This window comes from Struthio camelus, chromosome 1, assembly GCF_040807025.1.
Source record: "Struthio camelus isolate bStrCam1 chromosome 1, bStrCam1.hap1, whole genome shotgun sequence".
Lineage (NCBI taxonomy): Eukaryota > Metazoa > Chordata > Aves > Struthioniformes > Struthionidae > Struthio > Struthio camelus.
Genome location: NC_090942.1, coordinates 63,176,141 through 63,200,908, shown reverse-complemented (window position 1 = coordinate 63,200,908; position 24,768 = coordinate 63,176,141). Strand labels below are relative to the sequence as shown.

General features: G+C 44.3%; 2 protein-coding genes across 2 annotated transcripts in view; both read right to left on the bottom strand.

Annotated features, from left to right (window-relative positions):
* LOC104147401 (tyrosine 3-monooxygenase) overlaps positions 1–1,460 on the bottom strand; it is a 34,801-nt gene extending 33,341 nt beyond the window's left edge. The window contains exons 1-2 of the mRNA XM_009680046.2: positions 1,431–1,460; positions 782–973 (exon numbers count right to left, since the gene is read on the bottom strand). Coding sequence (XP_009678341.2) covers positions 782–973; positions 1,431–1,460 — 222 coding nt within the window. The remainder of the gene's footprint in view (positions 1–781; positions 974–1,430) is intronic.
* A 2,093-nt stretch (positions 1,461–3,553) lies between these two features.
* Positions 3,554–24,768, bottom strand: part of PAH (phenylalanine hydroxylase) — a 43,544-nt gene continuing 22,329 nt past the window's right edge. The window contains exons 4-13 of the mRNA XM_009679985.2: positions 22,213–22,301; positions 19,903–19,970; positions 16,851–17,047; positions 16,376–16,511; positions 14,136–14,205; positions 12,396–12,452; positions 11,264–11,359; positions 10,774–10,907; positions 7,650–7,765; positions 3,554–7,045 (exon numbers count right to left, since the gene is read on the bottom strand). Coding sequence (XP_009678280.1) covers positions 7,002–7,045; positions 7,650–7,765; positions 10,774–10,907; positions 11,264–11,359; positions 12,396–12,452; positions 14,136–14,205; positions 16,376–16,511; positions 16,851–17,047; positions 19,903–19,970; positions 22,213–22,301 — 1,007 coding nt within the window. The 3' untranslated portion in view covers positions 3,554–7,001. The remainder of the gene's footprint in view (positions 7,046–7,649; positions 7,766–10,773; positions 10,908–11,263; positions 11,360–12,395; positions 12,453–14,135; positions 14,206–16,375; positions 16,512–16,850; positions 17,048–19,902; positions 19,971–22,212; positions 22,302–24,768) is intronic.

The window sequence follows — 24,768 nt, the reverse complement described above, 5'->3', positions numbered from 1 at the left end:
CACGCAGAGCTAAAGATTAAATACTATAGAGTTGGGTAGAGAGAGATGGAGATGAAAGATGAGATACAGTCGACTGTGGCACTTCATCTGGGCAGAAACAGCAAATGAGTGACTGGGAAACTCTAAGAGCCTGGCAGAATGAAAGCAGATCTATTGATGTATAATAACACCATAATCATTAAATAATTGCAACAACTAAAAATAAGTAAAAAATACAATACTTTTCTTTTGAGTTATTCATTTTCCAAGTTAAGATTGAGCACCTGGTAGGGATGCTTCATGTGCCCAGAAATTATAATGCCTGTATAGTTTACAGCTCTTGTATTCTCTGTATCCTCTGCCAAACACACACAGAAAATTTATTGGCTCCTAACATCCCCACAATCAATTTCAAGTACTCATGCTTGAAATGTTGGCCTGTTGTTTAGCAGTGGCTGGTCACCATAACTGCTTGAAAGACACATTAGATTGATATCTGTTCTGACCATACAGCTCTTATGTAAAACAATGGTTCTTCTAAATAACTATGTCCAGCTGCTCCCTAGATCCAACGCACTCTTCTTCTTCACTTGGAGAGGTCAGTCAACCTCTCTGAGCAGCTGGTAGCATAATAGGGACAATGAGAAAGGGGGAAAGCAAGCGGAGGATAAGTCGGGAGCCCAGGCAGGGAGAGGGAGAAGAGTTAAAAGACAGGAAGACAGAGGATGGGAGAAGAAAAGGCAATAGGAGTAGAAAAAGGGGGCTCAGTAGGGGAAGGGAAAGGCAGGCAGGTGGTCTGTACCTCAAAGATTCTGGCTGTACCAGAGAGCTCAGTCTTCCTCACATTGCAGAGGGTGAAGGTCAGAATGAGAGTAGCTCTTCCATCCTCCTTATTGTAGCCCAGGCTGTCTCGTCTGCTCAACGACTCTGTGCCACACATCTCCTTCTCCTTGCTGGCCTCTTTCCTTTGGGTTGAGATCCCCACAAAGACAGTCTTCATTGGGAGACAGGGGAGCGGATTGTGATTGCTAGCTATTGAGTGGAAACTGCCTGAGGATGTGAGTGCTGCTCCCAAGGTAATGGCCAGGAGATGTGGTGGGAGCAGAGCTGCAGCGGGACTATGCGGTTGGCGTGAACAGAGCTGCCAGACAGCAGCAAGGGGAGCTGTTCCCTACTGTGTGAGGTATGGGGAAATTTATGTTGGCTGTGCTGGGCACATCAAGGGAAATTGCTTGCGTAGGTTGGTGCGCAAGAGCCCAAGATAACCCCCCTCCTCTGGGTAACTTCAAAGTGGGGCTCTCCTGCTCTATTTGAAAGTGTCTGAAAGCCATTCACCCTTGGGGATGGGCTCCTTTGTGAAGAGGCAGTTCCTCTGAGCCCTCTTTAGATTTCCCATTCTGGACCACCCTGCCTCATGTCTGAGATTACCCTTCCTTGCTCTCATCTCTTACCTCACTGGGGGCCCTCTCTGAGTTGATCATGCTTCTGGGGATTCAAAGGGGTCCTTCCCCAGCTCCTAGTCCCATCCAAGTGGTGCGCTCTCTGCATAGACACAACTGTGGGAGCATCTTGCCAGGGAGACATGAGCCGGAGTCAAAGCTCTCTGCCTACTGCTGAGCTTTTCCTGCCCTTAGGGTCTGACCTGTCCTGTCCCAGGCCCACAGGGGCTGAGTGCTGCCTTTGGGCTAAGCTCTGCTATTGGAAATCAGGCAGTGCTTGTTTCTATCATGATTTTGCAGGTAGCAAAATAGCTGCTTAAAAATTCCTGATTCATACTCCTCGTGGCTGGCAGGGCACATATGGGGGAGTTTCAGCTGATTTCTTGCCAGGGCAGTGCATCCCTTTTCATACATAACCATGTTGCTGGATCAGACCATCTGTGTCTTCCTACCCCAAGTTCAGGTGAGCTTGGCCCCCTGAGAAAAGCCAGCAGGCAGGCCCACAGGGAAGGCGGTTGCTCTGTATCCCCATTGCAGATGAAGCCATTCCCAATGTGCCCCGTAGCTGATCCTGGCTGAGTCACACACCCGTGTTGTATCGCTCTTGGGTCCTCCCTGGCCAGGGAATTTAGAGCAGCAACAACCAAATTTTGTTCCCCCGAGACCATAACAGCACTGTGTTTCCCCTTGCCCCAAGACTCAATGCTGGGAAGGGCTTGATCCCCCCAGCTATAGGCTGGCCGAGACGAACAACCCCGGGGGCGAACGGCATCACACCGGGCCCAGGAGCCGGGTCTGAGGGTCCCGAGGACCAACGACCCATCTGGACCTCGGGCAGCCCGTGCTTCGCAGCGCCGTGGTCGTGTCGCACCCTCAGCGGAGGGCAGGCCCGGGGACACGGGTCCGTCCCCTCGGGCCGGGCCGGGCCGGGCCGGGCTGCCGCTGTCCGCGGTGCTGAACCCGCCGCGGCTCCACCGCGCTCCGCGGCAGTGGTACCTTCCTCCCTGCTGACTGCCCCAGAGCCCCCGCCAGCCCTCGGTGGGGAGGACAAGGGGGCGCTTCAGAAAGGACTGCGGAGAACCCGAGGGAGAACCGGGCTCAGCAGCAGCTGCAAAGTGAAGATCGAGGGCTGGGGGTGGGGGGGGGGGGCGGAGGGAAAGGAGGCAGGCAGGGAGGGATGGGCTTTGGGGGGAAAAATGGCTCTTCCCACTCCCATCTTCCCCCAGCAGTGAGAAGGGAGTAGAAGAACAAGGTGAGCCGAGTATGAGTGTTTGAATCCATCCTGGGCCTGGCGCATGGAGGGTGAGTGCATGAACGCCTGCATCCAGGGCATAGGAATGCCACAGATGCTAAATGGCACTAGGTCTTTGCTCCAGCCACATGTGGACAAGTAGGAAAAAACACAAGAGATGTGTCTCTGAGGCACTGGTTACAGGTACTGGTAGGGCAGGGCCTATGGCTTTCTAGTGCCATAGTCCACTGCCAGGGTCCCATCTCTGCATGTTTGTACAGCACCAGTCGCAATGGTCCTGTGTATAAATTGACGTCTCTTGGTAGAGCCAGATTGGACTCATGAGCCACCTGTGAGACCTGAAACAGCACAGGCAGAGCTTATTGTGGGAGTGTGCTTTACAGCCCTTTGCAGACCCAGCACAGGGAGCCCTGGCTCTCCGGATAACAACATGTCCTTCTCCAGCCACTGGACGCTCAAGTACCACCCTGAACCATGCTTAGGGCAGGCCTAGGAAGACCTCTCCCATGGGTTATTACTCAGCCCTGCAGGGACATCTCATGCCCAGGTTTCTGCTTTTAGCATTTTGCAGAGGTGCTCTGGGAGTGACAGAGGAGAGGCCCCAGGCTGGATGCTGCAGTTTAAATAGCTATGAAAGGACTGAGACATGATGTATCATCTCCCCATCACCACCACCACCACCACCCCACTCCTGGGACAAGCAGATCTTCTCTTTGGAAGGTGGAGGTCTTACGCCCTAAGAGTGGGCTCACCCCTAGCTGTGCAGCCCTTGGGGTGAACACTTAAAAAAGCCACAAAACCAGGCAACCTGCTCATTTGTGATCTGTTCCCATGGTGAACATCATCACCATGTGTAAGCATAGTGCTATTCACATGAGACAGATGAGGCAGTAATATTTGTATTTATTTAGGTTAAATGAAATGGTTACTCTTCAACATTTAAAAAGTCTTCTCTGCCAACTGCCAGCATCGTTTGAAGTAGGGGTGAGGGACCGTGACAGGCTTTAAAGAATGCACCCCTGTGTACTCCTCTTGTACTTATCCTCTCTTTCAGCAATTTCCGCACCCTTTGGGGCATAAAGCATCCATTCTCCAGGCTGCTGCCCCACTTAGGCATCTTAGTATGCCCAGAGGAGACCATTCCCTTGTGTAACCTGTGCTGACTCCACCCCCTGCCCTTCACCATCCTTGACCTTGGTCATTGCAAAGGAGGAAGGCCCCATGAGAGGTCTTCTTCATTCACCTTACATGGAGCTAGAGAGGAAAACAGCAAGAAATGTGAACATGCTGGGACAGGAGGGAGGAAGGCTAGTTAAAACATAAGGCTAGGATAGGTTAGTCAGAGTAGCATACAAGGGTATACAGAGTATGCAAAGCTAGAGCAATCAAAGCTTTGCTGTAGATAACTAAGAAATATAGTGTATAGTATATAGTTTTCTACATGCATCAAGTGACTTCTTCTGTCTCTTTTTCCCCTTAAAGCTCCATGATCTCGTCTGGATGAATGACACTCAACCAGTGTAAGCCAGCCTTTTCTGAAATGTAGCCACCTCAAACTGGCTTTCCCCCTCAACCTGTGTATTTAAATGAGATCAGCCTGTGTAGTTAGCTCACAAAGAAGAATTACATTGCTCAGATAAAGCAAAAAGCATTTTGCCAAACAGCTTTAACTTTCTTTAGCTTGGTAATAAGACATCACCCATTAAGAAGTACTACTTTAAATGCAGCTTACTTTGGACTACTTAAAGCACATATGCACAAGATATTTTTTCTGAAAGAAAACCTATTTTCAATTTATTTCTTCTGCTTTTAAAGTACTAATCATTTAACTTTTTCTCTTCTCTCAGTCTTGTTGAACAGCTATGTTATGCTGCTTTTGCTGGAGTTATTGGTCATTTACACCTGCAGTAAGGGACACAGAATCAGACTTCTGGCATCAATGCTCCTTAACAATTTTGCTTACGTATTAAAGACAACCATGAATCCTGGGTTCTCAATATCACAGTAGATTTACTGCTGCTGTCATTCGTAATAGCAGCCACAAACAGAGGAGCCTGGAAAGCTATCTGAGGATTATTTCGAAAGACTTCACACTTGGGATGAAATTGTCTTTTGTGGTACAGTTACCTTATGGGTCCTGCTATATTAGGAGAGAGAAATATGGGCTACTTTCACACTGAAAATACATGCCAAGCAGAACTGAAAGATCTACACAGACATTGTGATGAGAGAAAAAGGAAGAAAAAGGATATGGAGATAAAAAAGCATACTTCAAAGCACCAAAATGATGCCATTTTGCCTAAGTATACTTCTACTGACAAGGGTTCCAGCTGGTATCTTTAGATTAATGTTATCACCCACCATAAATAAAGTACAGCAACGGCTGTACTTTCTACCTTCCTAAAAGATGATACTTACATTAAAGCTCCATTGATTTTCAAACTATAAATACAAAAGTGGTACAATAGGAGGTATGAGACTTTGCAGACTTTCAAATCCCCCTCTATCTTTGGATCTTCTAACAGAAACATAAATTTTGAATCATGTTAGTGTCATGATACAAATTGTTTCAATCTGGAAATACAGTTCTGCTTTACTTTGATCCGTTCAATTCCAATGTGCAAGTGCTGACTTCCTTTGTCCTTAAACTAGGGAACTACAGAGAGGTATTATACACTGTAGACCAGTTCAAGAAGGCATTTAGATGCCTTGAGTGAAAGTTATTGCATAAAATTCAGAAACAGCCTTCTGAACAGCAAAGCTCTTCTCTCCGGGTTAACTGGGTTAGGCTGGAACCATCCTTGCTTCCATTTTCTGCCTCAGTCGAGCTTTACTCCAGGCAGAATAAAACTGCTTTAACCAAAGAGGAAGATTAAAGCTCAGGTGGGGAAGGGAAGAGAACTCCAAATAGCATCAAGATTAAGGAGCTGTCCTGAAAGACGTCGTATGTGGGTTTGAATGCACTTGGACAGGGACACAGCTAATCCAGGTATTCCAAAGCTTCAGTGGGGACTCTAGCCACGGGTACAGTTAACTGAGAGTTGGAAGGCTCTTCAGCAGCATTGTAAAAATCGCTGCTCCATTTCCAACAGCAAGGCTGTTGGTACCCACCTTCTGGACTGTGAGTTGGGAGATCACTTGTGCCAGTGGTGAATTAGGCACCCACTCTCACAGAATGATGCACAATGTAAGGCAGCCTTTAGAGCTTACCCTTCCACAGTGAGTAACTGAGTTTGTCTATTAAAAGAGCTCTCCCCTTTCTGTAAAATCCTGAAGCAGCTCTAAATCCGTGATGTTACATGACATTACAGTTGGCACAACTCCTAGATTGGACTAATAAGGCCCGTTGAAACTTGATGTCCTGTTAAAGCATCTGCATGGCTTCTTGCTGTCACAAATTGTCAGCAAGGTGACCTCACACACACTTGCAAAAAGCCACACAGACATGCTTTTAGGTAAGTCTCCTCTGAGGGTGCTTTTTTTGTCAGTACTATGCTGAGGCATGTACTCCATGCCCTGGATGGGCAGTCTCAGTGCCTCGCTTAAGGACTCTGCTCTGCAAGCCAGTTACACATCACAGCATGCAGCATTCTTGGCCTGCACAAACCCTTTTGGAATCAGTGCCTGTGCAAATACAGTAGATTAAGATGAGGCCATAAATCTTTGTTAATGAGGCTGCAGAATACTTACTCTCTTCTCCACTAGCATCTGTGCTTTGGATCAGTGGCAACATCACAGTCACAGAAAGATAAAATTATTTCAGCAAAGAGGTGTTCATGTGTAGAAGAAGAGATATAGTTCCACCTTGGAAAGGTCAAGGTCTAGAGGGCCAAGCACCATAGTGCGCCTCATGAAAGGTGTATAGTTTGGGATTCCGGGGGAACCATGAGCAACTGCAAATGTGAGGGACTGATGGGAAGAAAACTGTGAGAGGAAGCAAGATGGATTAGTCTGTGCCAGTCATTACCATTTTGGCCCTGTGCCCTTGGTGGTAATGCAGCCCCACAGCTGCAGCAGACTTTAGGTCTGCAGCAGGGTAGAAAACTCCTCCTTCTGCTAGCCTTTGGCAGAGGTTTTCACCAGGCTCCCAGAAATATGGTGATTTTTATGCATTAGTGGGAAAAAATGGATTAGTATCTGAAGCTCAAAAGAGTCAAGGGTCACCTGCAGGTGCCTCTTTCCCTGCTAATCTATAGTAATTAAGATATATAACATAAGCATTCATGCAGTACACAGGAAGACAATAGACTGAGGCTAGATGAAGACTGGCATTTGCACATGGCAGCTTTTTTAGTCAATAGCTAGTGATTAGCAAGACTTATGGCCAATCTTCATTTTATCTTCTGGAGGGCATTGCACAGGATTCCCATCTCACCTGCAAAGAAATAACCAGAGCAGTTAATCCTACAGCTAGCCCATTTCCAGCGCTCTCATATAGATTTGCCACTTTCATCCATTCCCTGAAAGAATAAGGTGAGCAAAGAAGTGCTGGTCTGGACACATTAATGGGGGTCTTACTGGAGTAAGGCCTGCAGAGTCAGCCCTTCACCTTCATCAGCCATAAAAGGATGGCTCACAGGATCAGGGATGACAGCTTTTGGCAGGCCAGCCAGCGTTGGGTGGAAAATGTGGTAGGAGAGTGGCCAGAATGACAAAAGAAAATGTGGCTAAAGCCAAACATTTCCCTTCCTTACTAGGAACAGGAAGAGCCACAGCGTCCATCACCAGGCCCTCCAGCCTTTTCTAGCACTTCCAGTAAAACTGGATATTTCAGATGTGACAAAGTACAGTCAAATGGAAATGCTATTTTGAAGCTTGGTTAGAGTTAGGAAGCAATTTTTGTACCATAGAAAAGATGTGTGCTGTTTGATCTTGGTCAGGCTTAGAGCCTAAAAGGCACCCAGACAAAATTTGCATTGCAGTTACTGTTTCCAACCCAAATTCTGAGGCATTCAAGGTAACAATCTGTAGTTCCTTACTGTTAATAGTGTCAGCTAAGTTCTTCAGCTGCTTTGCATTGTCCAGGACTTCAATCCTCTGAGTGTAGGGATTGTACCGAACAGAGAAAGGACGAGGGATTGTTGAAGCAAATTTCCTGAAGGAAAAATACAGAAATACATGCAAACAGGAAATACTCCTTTTTTCAGTAACTCTCTCTTAGTTGATGTGTGCTTTTTTTGATGGGAGGAATAAGGAAATCTATGTGAGGAAATGGCTAACATTCTTGCTGAGTGATCTGAGACCTTCAGCATTTGCTGTCATATGCTTGAATCTGCATTTGCTCTTACTGCCCCTTTTTTTTTTTCAAGAGACCTAATTATGCTGTTGGTGTGGGTACACTGCTGCTAATATAGGCCAAGTACATAGCTATTAGGATTTGCTGAACTTGAAATTTTCATTTTCCTTTCAGTAATGTGAAATATAGGGGTCTTGATCCATGCTTACAGTTTCTGGAAAAGTGAGGACAAGCACCCATTCAGGCATACCTTGGAGGAAACAGTGGACTAACTTCTAGCATGGTTGGTGTAGGCTCCCAGGTCTTTGCAAAGCTAGAAGATGGTAGTGGAGGAAAGCAGCAGTCTTGCCACCCCTTATCCCCAGCCTTCCCTGCTGCAAAATCCTCAATTCCATAGCAGAAATGCTAAGTTTTTTGGTATCTTGGGGAAAAATTAATTTGCATAACCACAGAACTATGGAATGGAAGGCTCTGAATGGGATGAGACGGTCAGAGTTATTGTTTCAGGCTCCTTGCAGCCCCCATAAGGATACTGGTTTATATATCTGCTTTGGATTCTTGAAGTTATTGCTGAAAGAGGAAAGAAGGCACACAGGCACTGATTATGGAGCCCCATCACACAGACCCTGACTCAGCATGGTAAATCCCATATGCCCAGAACTGTGGAATATGCTGGATCCCACCTCCATATCGTTCCTTCAGTTCAGCCCTAGTTTTTATTAACTAAGGCTATTATCTCAAATAGAGATCAGTGTGAGCAGGCACCAAAGGGATTCCAGTGGAAAAATATTATGGTAGCTAAGATGAAAGTTTGGTGGTTTCTGTCCAGTTCTTTCAAGGGGAGGGATCCACTTTATAAGACAGTCTTCCTAAATCTCAGCTGAAGATAAGATCTTGATTAGAAGCTGAACACCTTTTTTAGGTTTGTCTCTGAGGAATTTTCCGGGGAGGCTGTCTGTTACACACACGCACATATGTCCAGGTGTGTCCCACCCACACAGGCACCAGACCAAACCCCAGACCTCCATTGCAATTTAACCAGTATTCCAGTTTGGTCATTGAAACAAATAAAAAAAGCTCCAAGATCTTTTCTAAAGAGTAAGGTAACATTTGCTGCTTTCTCAAGGACCTTTCTCCTCAGTTAGAGAAGTACACAGAGAAGATCAAAACTGTGTATAGAATGTTATGATAGCACAAACCAGAAGGGAAGGCCATTGGTTCTCAGGTATCACCCTGAGATAGGCAGGAAGGAATAGATAGGGGAAGGGCAGGAGGAGAGATTTCAGGTTTATGATGACAGAGGAAGCAGAAGGGGAGGTAGCTAGAAAGACCTAGGAGCTGGGGAGCCCTGGGCAGCAGTATCTTGGGTGTATGTGTGTGTCTGTGAAAGGGAGAGAAAGAGGAAGAGACTGCAGGTCTGGAACAAGTCCCTGTGTGCCAATTCCCATGAAAGATTTGCTGAGTGTGAACCAAGTCTAACCCACATTGGCCTTGGCTGACATTCAGAGATACTGAGTTTTCTAAACAAAAATAGAAATATTGCTGTGAAGGGGATCCCAAGCTGAACCCTAACTGCAGTCTGAGTCACTCCTGTTTTCAGGACCCAGAACTGAACCTGGACCATTATTTCAGAGTTTGGTTGAACTGGAACTGAATCACAATGTGAGTCACAGATGATTGAAAGATTTATTTTGTAGCCCTCTAAACACACTGCTGGTAAGAAGCTACTGGTTCTTTATCAAGCTGACAACAAAGGCCTCAGGACTGGGGTTGTGAGGCTTGCTTGATTTTTTTTTTTTTTAACTGTAATAGCAATTGTCTAATAATGGTGTAGCTATTACCTAATTTGTTTTAATTTTGCTTAACTCCGTATAATTGTGTGCTGTAATGCCTATTGTTAATAATTTGGGTATAGGTAGGAATAACAAGTAGTTATGCTATGTAGAATGAAAAACTCTGACCCTAGTGCACTGACGGAGTGTACTGAAGGAGTACAGGCATGGGCTGACAGTAGAGGCCTTGAAAGCATGGGCATAGGGTGATACTGGCAGCCCATGGGCTACCAAGAGCTCCCCAGTGGTCGATACTTGATGTAATGCAAACTTAAGAGAGTATAAAAAGTGTTTTTAGGGGAAACAAAAGGGCTAAATCAAAAATATCTAGCATATGTAAAATGCACTGTGTGTAGTAAGATCAAAAGTAACACAGAGTTGCAGACCAGCAGAGAAAGAGCAAGATGTAAAGCAAGTCAGAGAACATTAAAAGTGCCCTGAGCAGATCTTGGGTGAGAAGGAAAAAAGGAAGCTTCAACATCATGCTCCTCCTCAGAAAAGACAGGAAGAAACCCCATTCATTAACACCACATCCCTCTGCCAAAGACCTCAGGATGCTGACTACTTCTCAACCCCACCACCACCACCACAAAGCTGAAACTGTCCACCTGAAAACACAGAAGAACAGTGGAAGGACAAGCGTGACTTCAGAGGAAAAAAAAAGAAGGGTAGCTACTAGATTTTCTTGTATAGTAACTTTTAACTAAAGTATTGTTGAAAAGGTTTGTTTTATATCAATTAGATAGTTTAGACTGTAAGTGTTAGTACCATTGTGATTGTTGTATTGTGGTTATACTGATCAAACTCTTAAGTAGATTAATCACCAGTTCTTGGCTTCACATATAAGGTGTGTTCCACTTTTTGCCCAAAACAAGATTCTGAGTGTAGCAACTACAATGCTCTCTTTGAGCATTGAACATTTTTTTCTGATGCCTATCAAAATGTTACTGTCAACTCAATATCTGTTATGGCAATGGGATCCATTCTATTGGCAAAGTACAAGAAGTTGGGTCCTGTATGGAATGATTGTATTACCTTAGCTTTTCTTTTGCATCTTTAAAACTTTCAGCAACATAATAGATAGGCTGGAACTCAGTAACGGGGTACTTCTGCACAGAAGTCTTCTCCAGGACAAGAGGCTGAATCTCGGGTTTACTTGATAAACAGTACTACAAGCAAGAGAGTAAGAAATTTATTTCAGTTGAAAAGTGCTTGCCTTTACTGCAAAGGAAAGACAGAGCTATCAAATGCCCCCGAGTTGCACGTAGCAAAGACTTGTTCTTATGGAATGCCAATAACATGGTCACTAAGTAGGAAAGAAGTAGGTTTGGGCCCTCTGTATATCTATATATGGACACATTTATTGGATAGAGCTGCCTAACGAAATATGACATCAGCTACTTGTATACACAAAATATGAAGCAAAATAGTAATCGGAAGATATTCACAAGTAAAGTTTGAGTAATTATAAAAACTCAAGAATGAACTCTGAAACAGCTGTGAAGTGTTGTTTTAGAGAACACACCTGCAACTCCCCAAATGAAGACAGCAGCCCTGCACCATATGCCTTCAGTGAATCACCTTCCTTACAGAGTCCAAACTCCACCGTAAACCAATAAACCTAGCAAGAAAAGTAGATAGAAACATGTGATTCCTTGGTCAAAAAGAACATGTACACATCATTGATTTAAATGTGTTTGGAGCTTACGTTTCTGTTTAAAATGTTGCAATGGGTCAAAAAAAAACCCCATAGAAATTTAATAGTGTCCCCACAGGTTAAAATTCTCCCCCTCCCCCAAAAGGGGCATAGTGCCAGACCTAGGGTGTCTGAAAATCAGTTCACTTCCCTGTCAAAGATAATGTGTTTTACTGTGCTTACATTTGTCAGCAGAGCAGAAACAATGAAACCATAGCAATAAAATTTAATTTAGGCTGGCCAAATCAGCTGAAGTTTGAACTTTTGTTGATAGACTTATGTTTCCTGTTTCCCACAGAGGGACTCTAGCTACAGAAGCAAGACAGGAAATGAGCTGTGAATACAACAGAAGTCCCCACCAAATGAAGATAGTGCATGGCCTAGCTTGACTTTTTGTTCTGTAACTATGTAGCAGTTTGAAGGGATACCTGCTCTAGCCCATTAGAATGACTTCATCTACCAGAAACAGCAAAGGTTGTGCAAAATTCTGTCCTGCTGAGTTGACATCAGGGACGCTAATTTGATAAGCTTATCCGCCTTCATTTGGAGCTTGCAGCTCTGTGTCCTAGTTCTTTCATGGTAGGATTCAAGTGACTCATACTGACTGCAGAGGACATTATCTGCCTGGCAGCATGGAAAGCAAGGGATGCTAGCGGGTAGGACAGCTATTAAAGCTGCCTCCTGAAATTTCCTGGAGGAATGTAAACTCTTTTTGCCCAGTATGTTTGTGCTGGAGGAAGTCTTGTCTGGCCCTCTGTGTTTAATCACAACTGTCACTCTGAATAAAGAATGCCAAAATTATTTTCCTTTAATGCAGCTATTTCAGGGTGGGGTTTTCCAATCATGGACTTCATTCTATTCCCGTTCAACTCTATGGGAGTTCTACCAGTGACTTCAGTGGCAGCAGAATTAAGACAACACAGAGTGCTTTGGAAAACTGAGCCCTCATTTATTAAATTACCGTGGCGAGTTTCTCGATGAACTCATCTGGAGCTCCCAGAGATGCCAGTCCAATTTCCTGTAACAATAAACCATTATTCTTCAAGCTGTTTATGACATTCTTCCTGTCTTGTCTTATGTAATTTCTCACATTTCAAATGTTACCATCATTTACTACCACACACAGATGTTTACAGGACATGTTCCTATCACGCAGCATGAATTTTAAAACAGAAATCTCTCCAGAAATGAACAAAGGGTGACGTCTAAATGTTATTTACAATGCATGATCCTTTGTGGCTGGTACAAAGCCCATTGAGGTCAAATAAAATTTTCCTCTTGCTTTGACAGGCTTTTGATCAAGCCTACAATGCGCAGCCAAGAGAATGATACAGTAAAAAGGAGATAAATCAAACGCATCCGCACACCTTAAATATTTATCTTTGTTTTGATGGGCACTGATTGCAGAAGGTTTCCTGGAGGCTTTAATGAGTTTTTTCTGAATGGCAGGGCATGATTGGAAAGATTTCTTTTGTACCTTGGGAGCTAATGCAAACTTTCCCAGGAGAAATACAATAGCTGCATTCAGAACACAGCCACACAAGACTGTACATATCAGGTACCTTTTCGGTTTTTTGTCTTTTTTTTTTTTCAATGAGGACGCACACTGCTGAATCAGGGCCCTTCCTACACACTAAAAGAATGGGTGCAACTATTGCTATGTTAAATCGTAAGGAGTCAAGGTACAGTAGGGTTTATCTCGAAGGAAGCCCCGGTCTTAGGGAAAGGCAGAGCCTGAGGGCAATACTGAATGCTTATTAACTACATCAAGTTCACCTCTATCCTGTGAGCATGTTACATCAAGTCCATTATTCCTTCCTTCCTTCGTCCCTCCCTCCATCCTTTTTCCCTTTCCTCCTTCCTTCTTCCCTTCATTCCTTCTTCCCTTTTTCTTTCCCTTTGTCTGTCTATCTTTCCATCTTTTATTGTTTCCTGGGATGATGCAGCCAAAATTTCACTCCTCTGAGGTCTGGCTCATTTACCAGAAACATTAGAAACACTACCCAAGAGAAAGCTCCTCTCCAGCCTACTCCCATACCTTGCTACTGGGATGGTTCCTCACTTTGCTCAGCCTCCTCTGTGGCTTCAACAGAATTAAAAAAGAAATCTTCACTTTCCCTAACTTTTGAACTGTAGGGTGGGGCAATAACTCATCTGACTCAAGAGCAATCTAACCTTTCACAGAAGGATCAACATCTACAAAGAAAGTTTTAAACAATGGTTTCTCAAAGGGTTTTCCTATAAAAGACAGGTTCACACAAGACAAAAATCTGCGATTTGAGTACATGAGTTCTCCTATGTGATTTGTATCTAACCTTCAAGCAATAAATAAATTGGGTCTTCCTGAAGTATAGGTACAATATGACTTTAATCAGGATTCATGGCCTACATGGCCTCAGCTGTACTTTGATAATAGTATTCAAGAATGCAGCAATACTGCCTCCTTTATTCTAGTGTGATTCTTGACAATGCTTTTGAAGTTACCAACTGTGAACACTTGTCATTTCGACACCTATCAGTTACAAACTAGACCTTCACACTCAGGTGGCCAAAGAGAAAGTAAAACAATTGACACTCTCTTTTATTTGGAAAGCGAGACTCAGCTGACCTCAAACACTCTTAACCAACAAGCTTAAAGGTGAACCCCTCCATAACCGTTTGTTTATGCTCTGAATTACCTAGTCTCTGGTGTTTAACTTACCTGGGAAAACTGAGCAAAACTGGGATCGGCAAAAAGAGGCACATGTCCTAGTAGCTCATGGCAAATATCACTGCAAGAAAATATGACATTTGAATATAATTTAGGAAAAGTGTAGCAGTGCTGGGTGAATCCCCTAGAGTCTGAGTGTAGTCAGGAGTGCAAAAGAGGGCTCCTAACTAAGAAATAATGCTCAGGACTCATGGAAAAGCATTTGCTCTAAAATGGTTCTCCCGTTCAGAAGGTTTGTACTCCCCCAGAGTTTTCAGTGATTTTATCCTCATACATCCCTCAGAGGAAGGATGATGTATTATCTATTTTGTATCATGGAAGGATGGCAGTATTGTTAAGGGTGACATAAGACTGCACTCAGGACCAGACCTTCCTTTTCATACTACAAGCCAAAATTAGATCTTTAGTTTCCTAGGCTGCTTAGAAAGCCAAGAGGGAGAGGGACCCTCTTACAGAGCAGTTCACCTCAGCCTCCATTACCGTGGCCCACAGAGACTGCCCAAGCTGGTCATCCTATCCCAGCCACCAGAAACTAGTCCTAAATGGTGTGGCCCAGAATGACGCCAGACATCTGAGGCAGGGTGGTTTTTGAATACATATCTACGAAGACTATGCTAGCACTGTAAAATCATTGCACAGTCTTTCTCTGAAATCTGAGTGATGACAATCTTTGCAAACACTTATTAGGAGGGTAGTAAGTCTATCTGTGTCCCACACCTATGCATTGTTGAGTGACTTCTCATTTAAGCCCACGATACTAGTTAAGTCATGAAGGATAGGTGTACTGTTCTGGCCTTCTGCAAAAGGCAAATTAAACCATGAGCAAGTCTCTGAAATCAATCTCTGGAAAAGAAAACGATCTTTCCAACTATTTACTTCCCCAGTTCATAAACGTCAAAAAGGAAATTGCCCCACCAAAGGAAACATCAAAAGGCCAGAAGACAGCTTTAACTGATCACGGGGCTGCTCAGGCTACTGAGCTCATTCACCATGGTGTCCACGGGCACATCAGGAGCTCAGCTCTGGACCCTGTTCAGACCCTGAGCATCCTGTGAAGAGACAGGAGCTAGCACTTCCTCTGATAAGACTGTTTTCATGGGCAGTTGAAATTCACAGCTGGCCAGGTACTTCTGGGGGAGAACTCAGCTAAGGACAGCCAGTCTTTCGAAAGATAAAGAAGGAGTTTAGTGAGATGTCTGTATCCCTTTGGTAGGAAGGAGAAAAAAGGAGAACAAAAGGCACAGGGAAAGGGGAGAGGGATAAGATGCTCCCAGGAAGGCAAGGTCTGTGGAAGCCTTTTACAGGGCAGGGACCTGCAGAGCAGGCATTCAAGGAGATGTATGCTCAGGAAGGCTGGGCTCTGCCAGTCCAGCCCAACAAGAAGTGAAGTGGGGATGTGGCAGTCTGGGGGCTTCAAAGGAAATGTGTAATCCAGTCTGTGAAAAATGTAATTCAGAGGTCCCTCCTGGAGACAGAGCCCAAGGCTTGCAGACATTGAAAAACAGCAGGGATTGTGGTAAAGGTTTCCACTGTGCAGCTGGCCCCAGTTTGCCTGGGCATCGTGTGAGGAGATCAGAGCAAAGCAGGTTTCAGCCTGACTTTGTGCAGAATGGGAATGGGATGAGGAGAAACAGGGAGGAAAACCAGGAGCATGAGGGACAGAAAAATGGAGAGGAATGTGGGAAGAAGTAAGAAGTAAAGAACTGGTAAGGGAGAGGAGGAAGAATTGCAACAGTAGGAGGCAGAGGTAGAAGAGACCTGTTTTCAGAAACAGCAAGTGGAAAAAGACAATGGAAAGACAAAGAGACTATAGTAATATAAAACTCAAAAAAAGGAGGAGTCAGTGATCTGGGCTTCCTGTATCTTGCTGCCAGAGGTCTGTTTGCAACATGTTGAGTCATTCCTGCACTAGATTTCACACTACTTCTTTGGGTGCTAATAGCTAAGTTAAATGCCTTTGTACGCTGCTCTCTCGTCTTCCAGTCAGCACAGAGGCATGCCTTCAGTTAGCAAAATGGCCTGATCAGTCCCAAAAGAACTTGCAGAAGAGGAGGCAACTCACTAAAAAGACCAGAAATCTTCCACAAATGTTTTCAGAAAAGATATTTGGGCACTCTCCATTAGCTCTGTTCCCAGGAGTGCTCTAGAGTCCCTCATGGTTATTACCAGTTGGGCTAACCCTCCTGCTACCGTGCTGCAACTTTGCACACTTTCCTTGCCAAAGTACTTACGGCTCTGGTGTATACATGGGTTTGGATGCATGGCGAATATACTGCGTAGAGTGAAACACTCGAAAGGCCAGCCCAGCCAAGAAATCCCGAGAGGAGAGCAAGCCTGCCACAGGACGCAGGCGGAAGCCAGTGCAGGCTGATGGGACAGAAAGGTGACATGTTAGAAACACCTAGTGTGTTTGGACTCCTTGCAGTGGAAGAAAATTATTCACTGGGTTTTTTTGCTCCTCCTATGTTAATCAGCATTTAGTCTCTACCTGTGTATACCATTGTCACAGCATCTGAGCATCCCTGACATTACACCCTTGGAAATTTTACAGAGGGGCACCTGAGACAGAGGTTAAATGATGCGCCCAACTGCTCACAGGGAGCCTGTGATAAAGCAGGGACTGCTCTTCCATCTCTGAATACACTCCCCCCCTTGACAGCAACGGCCTTTCATTTGACTTGGTTCTTTTAGAGACTTCAAACTTACTTTGCAAGAATTTTGAAATATCTTCAAGTTGGGGGATGTTATCCTCCCGGTAGCCACAGTACTTCTCCAGCAGTGGAAAAACATGGTTGTGTTCATAACAAGCGTGAGTTGGATAGAGAGTCTTCAGCTCCCTGAAGACAGTGCCCCATGTTCTCTTTTCTTCTTCTGTGTAGGTGACTTCAGGAATAGGCTGCCCACTAGAAAGAAAATGCATACAACCCATGGGAGTGACAAAGAAACTGTCCTGTGCTATCAGCAACATCATCTGGAGCTTTACCTAGGGCTAGCCAGAAGCTGGTGGTGTAGGAGAGGGGATGCCTTTGTGCTGAAGTGGAGGTGCACAAGGAGCCTCACTTGACCTCTGACACAGGTTGGAAGTGACTCTACTGACGCCAGCTGAGATACTGGCCACTAGCCAACTCCTTGCACTATTGGAGTGAAAATAAATTAGTGCATATTTGTCTTATCAAAATGTTCTTCTATTCATATTCACTAGCTGATGGTTTTATTTTATTTCTAGATATGCAGCAGCTGTTGCATTTCTCACTCTAATACAGTTTACATAGATTGTAACATGATTGATACAAAAAATAGTTCTAGAAAACTGTTCCTTGGGTGGTCAGAGTAATTCTGAGCTGTACTTCATGATCATGTTACAGATGCAGACTTTGGCCAGCTTGATTTTTTTTTTTTATTTTAATGACTAATTTTGGGTCAAATCACATCCTCAGGCTTCCATGTGCTCAGCTCACACTGAAGTTAGCAGGCACTAGGCAATCATAAGCAAAGTATTTTGGCCTCCTGAGGAGAGTTGATTCCTTGGCAATAATGATAGGGCCATAGGTGAATCCAGCGGCTTTGAAAAAATCAAAGGGTTTTAAGTAACCTAATAGGGTTAACATCACCGCTGTAATAATGCTGGAGCCTTCCAAGCCCCAGAGATCCATTGTTAAACTCTCATGACACCCCACCATCTCCCACCCCTTCATTTTTTAACTTGCGCCTGAGGGCAGTTCCTCTATTGCGCTGTCATTTTCTGCCTCTGTGTATCAGCCCTCCTTGATCTGTGGAGCTTTAAACATGGTCTTGAATTATGAAAACTCCTGGGGGACTGTTGTTGCTATAGCACTGGCTGTTCCTAATTAATCCTCAACCACCTTTCAGGGCTAGAGGGGGAAGCTGTGGCTTAAAAAGCTTTCAAATTTCAATTAAAAAATCCTAGGTATCAACAGGGCCAAAAGCAAAGGAAAGTTGAGAGGGAAGAGCAAGCAAGCTAAAAGCAAAGGAGGGAGAGATCAGGGAAATGAGGCATTCAACAAAAATGAAGGTAAGTAAGCGTACTGGGAGAGAAGGCAAAAGGGAAAAGACAGAGGAGAAAGTCAGATAGCAGTAGAAAAGAGGACAATCTAAGTACAAAAGAAGAATACAGATGTAGATTGAATACAGAAAAGAGGAATACAGAAAAAGATTAAATTGATATGGGGAAAAAAAGTATGAGACAACTGACTGCAGACTCGCCTCACCTTTGTAGATGACTTCACAAGCTAAACACATTTGCCTTTCCAGATACCTTCACATGAAGCCTGGTAGCTTTGGTTGTCCCTCTCCTCCTGCCTCACACTCCTTCCACCCATTCCCACACACAGGAGGTGCTCCTTTGGCCTCTTCACCCCTGCTGCAGAGCCTGAAACATTTCTCTGTCCGCTGTAGCACGCAGGGCAAGGACATTACGGGCACATTTGGGTGTTCCTAAATTAACACTCGATGTCATGAAAAGCACGTGCTTTCTTTCCATGAGCCCAAGAGGAGTAGATTGTGGCATTCACATTCTGCTCTTTGCTCTGTTACTGAAAGAGATCATTGGAAAATTTAAGAACGTGGTACAGAAGGTGTTTGGGGGACGTTTAGGTCCTGGTCTGAACAGGATGTTAGCTCTGTTTGCAATGTCTCTGAGGATGTGGAACACAGACTAAATATTAATTAGTTACGTCTTGGAATATAATGATTTTATCTTCCTAAGCTGGTCCCAGGTTGAATCTTAGGGTTTTCTTTTCCTTTTTTCTTTTTTTTTTTTAAGGTAGGATTTGGTGGAAGCTTGTAAACTAGAGGCCAAAGACTGCTATCAGCTATGAAGGATACATCTTCTGCAGGAAACCTATAAATGGGAATTAATCCATTCCATTTGGCCGCAAAGCCTTATTCAAATTTTCTAGCCATAAACTGGACTTCTGAGTTTTTTCACTTTGTATCAGTGAGTCCAATTTTGTCTCTTATTTTATGATTAGATTATTTACTGTTTGGCTCAGGGACTGTCTTTTCATCACTGTGTTGCACAAAGTGAAGCCCTAAATATACTATATGTGTTAACTTAGCCTTTGCCATCACAATTTTTGCCATTCTCTGCAAGAATCAGGCCCAGTAGTACTGATGTAAATACATGAGTGGCTTTGGGAGCAGCATTTTCTTTCCTCCAAATGTGATCACTAAAAGCAATCAAGCAAGCCTGTTCTATCTGAATTTATCATCTCTATTCATTTATTTTTCTTGGGAAATGAGAGCCCAAATTGCTCATTGCAGCTGGGTCAGACATGATAAAAGTAGAGTATCAGGCACTGGATTAGCATCAGAACCATAAGTTATTCATTATTTTAATAGTGTATGCAGCTCCTACTCTAATGTAAATGATAGGCACTCCTCCCCCTAGCCCTGGTTTAATAGGGAGAATACCAGAAGCAGTTTTATTCAATGTTCAGGTCTTTGTAGTAGCAACTGAATCTGCTGCTCAATTAGACAACAAAGCCAGAGGAAGAAGAGTGTTGTGGGGAAACAGGGGAGGCGATGTTCTCATCTGAACGTGTGCCTGGACCAATTTACTTTTGTTTTACTGTGATTTGGGGATAAATGCATGAGCAGGAAGATTTAAACACATGCCAGAGAAAAGCTAACAGCAGCAGGACGCTTGTGGAAAGATAGTGATGGGCAGGAGGGTGAGTGCCCTGTAAGAGATCAGGAGACATAGGCCTGTTTTCCTGCCCCTCTGCCGAACACTCACTGTCTATAGTTGTAGGCGATATCTGCAAACTCCTTCCTGCGGGCCCGGTACACAGGATCTTTGAACCCCTGGAAAGAAACAGTGACAGTCAGTTGCTGTGTAAGTACAGATGGTGATCAGCCTGCCTCTTACCAGGCTCCCTCAGACATGGCTGGAGGCACTGATGAGGTCAGAGGGAGTAGCAAGCTGGTGAGGGCCCAAGTTAAGAGCCCGAGAGTGAGTAGGGAAGTTGCCTTTCATGCTGTATATCTGCACTGCGGGGCATTTCTCCCCATCTACAGGACAGAACAAGAATGACTGGAGGAGTCATCCAGCCACAGCCTGCTAGCCCATTTCTCCCTCTGAGCCCTATCACCTTTGTGTTTCTATTTGCTATGAAAAAGGGGCTCATGCTCCCCAAGCAGGGAGTTCTCAAAAGAGCAACCCACTGCATTAACAGCACTCCGATGACCGATGATCTTCTCTTACACGTGGGTTTCTTATGAAAATTGTTGCAGTTCCTAACATAGCTGGGCTGGTCTAGAAGAGCAGAGTTACACCACGTTAGAAATGTGCTCGTGAACTCACTCAGACTTTTTTACATGGGTTTTCAGCACCAACCGTGTTTGAGGGTGTTCATTTTCAAAGTGTTAGGAGAACAATAGGCACTTAGAAGGATGAAAAGCCCCATTTATACTATGAATTCAGCCATCTGAAGGGATTTAATTACCTTGTAAAAGTTGCAATAGGCCTTGCGATTGTCATCTTGGCCTTGTGCAGCTAATTACCTGTATGACCAGGGATAAGTAATATAATGTTTGGGTCTTCACATGGGATAACCATTCTCCTGTCCTGGTGTGCTGTTTATTGAGACTATAAGTTCCTCAGGGCTAGGAGTGTCCTAAAGTGGTGAAATGTCCTTCCAAGCTAGGAGGTGTTTCTACAGGGCAAATAACAATAACTCAGTGGGCACAGATGCAGTTTGTGAACGATTGCTTGGTGGTACATGGCAGAACCAAACGGAGGAACCGTGTAACACAACCAAACGCAGGTGAGAGCTGAATTTAGAGGTGAGAGCAGATCTAAGAGTTTAAGTTAGGCATAAATGGGCAAATTACGTAAAAAAAAATGCTGTCCCAGATTAACCTGGCTTGGAGTTATTCATGGTTAAAGCCCACAGTACTTAACTACTCCAAATACAGACTCCTTTAATTTCTCTTTTCCTACACCCTATGTTCTGTCATGTTCATTTACCCCAGCACATGTCCTGTTGGGCTTACTTTTTAAGGCAACCTGGATAAAACTGCTCACTAACTAATTAATCCTAGGAACTGGAAAAGAGATGCTTCATGCCTTTCAGTACACATTTTCTGCTTCTTTTTTTTTTTTTTCCGAATGCAATCTTGGTCTATTCCTGCATGACACACAAGGGGGCCATTGACTCAATATATCTCCTTTCATTCTGCTTTTCATATGACTGCACTGAATATCATGAATCATTGTACATGATACATAACACATCTTGAATTAAGCAATAGGTAGTGAATGAGTAATCACCCTATCTCAATTAAACTAATAGCAGCAATTTTTGTTGCACTGCATGTAATTTATTTATAATCACCCTGTCTCAATTAAACTAATAGCAGCAATTTTTGTTGCACTGCATGGAACTCAGTATGTTTTGACAAATGAAAATAAGTTGTTGTTTGCTTAGAGAGGGAGTAGAGGCAGAGAGTATCTGGGAGAGCTGAAAACCCACTGAAGGATTTTTTTTATCAACCAGGCCAGTACACAAAACTTTCTGACTGTACTAGTTAAACTGCAAACTTTTTGAAACAGGGATCTTTTATTTTGTTGTATCTCACTGTGCAAGCATTATGACAGATTTAACAAGCATATGACAATGCACTAAATTCAGTTGTGTGTATGTGGTCAAGGGAAAAAAAAAAAAAGCTCTTATTACCTCCAAGCTACAATATGCCGCTTCTGTTTTTGTTGGTAGTGATGGACAAAATGGATCTGAAGTCACCATATCAGAGTCACTTGGCAAAAGCAGAGGTGTCTTTGTGATGGCTCTATGTTCTGACGAACTCTATGACTCTTTAGGTCTGCTGGTATTTGCTTAAATTAAAGCAACTTTTAATCTGCCTTAATTTATGCCAAGTATGGGGGCTGATTCCAGTCCTAGAAGTGTACTACCCTTCTTATCCTAAGCCACGAAATGTGCAGCCAACTAGATTTGTCTTAAAGCAGAGCAAATGTAAGTGAGAGAAGCACCTGTGCCAATAATTACAAACATGTTAAAAAAAAAAAAAAAGCTCTATGTCTTACCGGATGGTCTGCATCCAGTTCAGCTCCATAGCTTAGGATCTGATTGGCAAATCTGTCCAGCTCCTGGATACTTCTTGGGAACCATGGCACTGCAAAACAGAAAAGAAATCCATACCTTTTCATTTATTTATGTCTTTATTTTGAGAAGAAATCCACACTATTAGGGTTTTTTTATTACTTTGTTTTGAGTCTCCTTCTATTTCCATTTTTTCATCATAAATATAAAGGAATCTATGTAAAGGGATAAATTCTTTGAACAATAGAGGCTTTCCGTGTAGTAGGAGGTAACAGCAACCCTGCATGTTGTCTTGAATTTGTGGCTGTTCTGCACTGTTGGAAGAAAACAGCACATCAAGAAAGTCTAGCCCTTGGCACACAGTTGGCTTGTAATATTTATGATTTTCTATTTATTATTCTGATTTCTTGCCTTACCAAACATGGGAATATTTCCAGAGTATCCTTAACCTCGCAGTAGCTAGAGTCAGCCCTCTCAAAGGAACAGCAAGAAACGTCACAGTAAGAAGGATATGTGATTATTTGAGCCTGTGAAAATATCTTTCTAAGACTTACTTGGTGTCCTCACTTAAGCTAGAATGCTGAAATAAAATGATAAATGGTACTCTGACACCTCTGACTAGCATTTTATTACTGAACTCATTATACAATAATGTAGGATTTAATAAAAATTCTGGGCCTGGTTCTTCATTGCCTTGCAACGCATATACTATGCACATTTCCTACAGCACAGCCAGGATATGAAATGCAGCCACGCTGACTAAATCGCGTTTAAAGTCCACGTGGCCCTCCCCATACAGCAGGACATAAGGTGGAGGGCAATATGGCTTTCCAGATGCAATGTGTTCAGATTGGGAAAGCAGCAAACAGACGCCTTCATAGCCGCTGTGCTGTGAGGAGCGGCTCATTACAGCTCAGGTGGGACCCAGAGCAGCCACCCTGGGTGAGACCTCCTTCACGAAGCTATGGTCGCACTGCAGTTCAGGTAAGTGCCACTGGCTGCTAGGTGCTTCCAAGGAGCTGCCGGTACTGCTGGAGTTGATTTGCTATCCCCTTCTGCTACCCCCTCCTTTCATTTTTTTGCCCTTTGACCCTAGCTGCTTATCACTTCCCTTCCATGCCTTTCTCTATCCTTCCCTTCTCTTTCCTTCCCTTTGCTTCCATTTGCTTTTTTCCTAGTTTCTTTGGTTTTCCTCACTATGCCATTCTCAGGGAATTAAGCCCAACTCAGGGGAAAGTATGAAGGCGGGGATAACACAGTGTAATACTTCCCTAATAACTCATTAAAGTCCAGGAATGTGCAATTGAGGGCCTGCCTGAGCCAGACGTTACATCCATACCTTAACGTAGTGGCCTCTGATGAACTTTTTGCCATAAGCACAACTAATTGGTCTTTAAGTGCACTTCTATTTTTGTCTCCAGGACACACTGCAGCAGTGAACTCTATCATTTCATTACACGTGATTTGAAAAATTACTCCTTTTGTTTATTTTAAACATGATTATTTCATTTGTTATTAATTAGTTCCTGCATACGAACACCAGTGAACACTTTGTCCTTATTCACCTTCTCTAGGCCACCTAGGATTTTACCACTCCCTGTCAGATTCTCCCTTTATCATCTCTCATTGCCTACCCTTGAGCACTCTGGTCATTTTTCTCTGCACCCCTTACTTCTTCTGAGGAAGGAGGACAAGACCTCCAACCAGGGAGGTACCCAGTGCTCCAGCTCTGCGTTCATGTCCCATATTTCCTCCACATCAGTTAGCCCCCACGGTGTCAAGGCTGATATCACCCCAAAGGCTGGATCTCCAGGCCTAGGACTCTCAGCAGTCTCTCTATCAGCAAAATGTTCACAGTTCATTTAGCCTCTTTCTTGCATGAACAGGGGTTGCTTGCTCAGCCAGCGCCTGGAAATAAAGCTCATTGCACTGTGCAGCGCTCTGCCTGGCTGAGAGTGATGCCACTCAGCTATACCTCCCTGTCTAATTTTCCTCTTTGTGTAGAGTGAACCTGATCCTCAGGGAAAGTATTACTGCAAGGACAGAGCCACAGCAAACTCGGCCAGCAGCTGCTGCCCTTGCTCTCCCACAGCGCCTGGCTGATAGGGCTCAGCCCTGATCCGGATGGACCACCTGCGGGATGAGAGGATCACTCTGTCTCCAGGTCTATTCAACCTTGCTCTTTCTGCTGGGACTAACAATAAAGGGAGCATTTACAGCACTGGGTTTAAGCGATGCAAGGCACCTGCACGGAGGCACTAGAGAGACAAGGGCAGATTTATGGGGCACGCTTAAGAAGCCTGAGGCTTAGCCCCATGCAGTGCGCTCGCTCTCTCCAACGTGGTGTCCCACCACCAGACTGGCTGCATCAAGCACTCCTGGAGAGAACCATATTATTCCTTTCGCCAAGGCCCGGGAGAGCTCACACGGGCCAGCACCGTGCATCTGGCCCTTGCAGGCACTGCCAGGTCCCCCGGCTTCCCGCTCTGCCGAGCACCTGTCCAACGTGGGACCCCGGCACTCCTTGCCGTGCCTCTCCC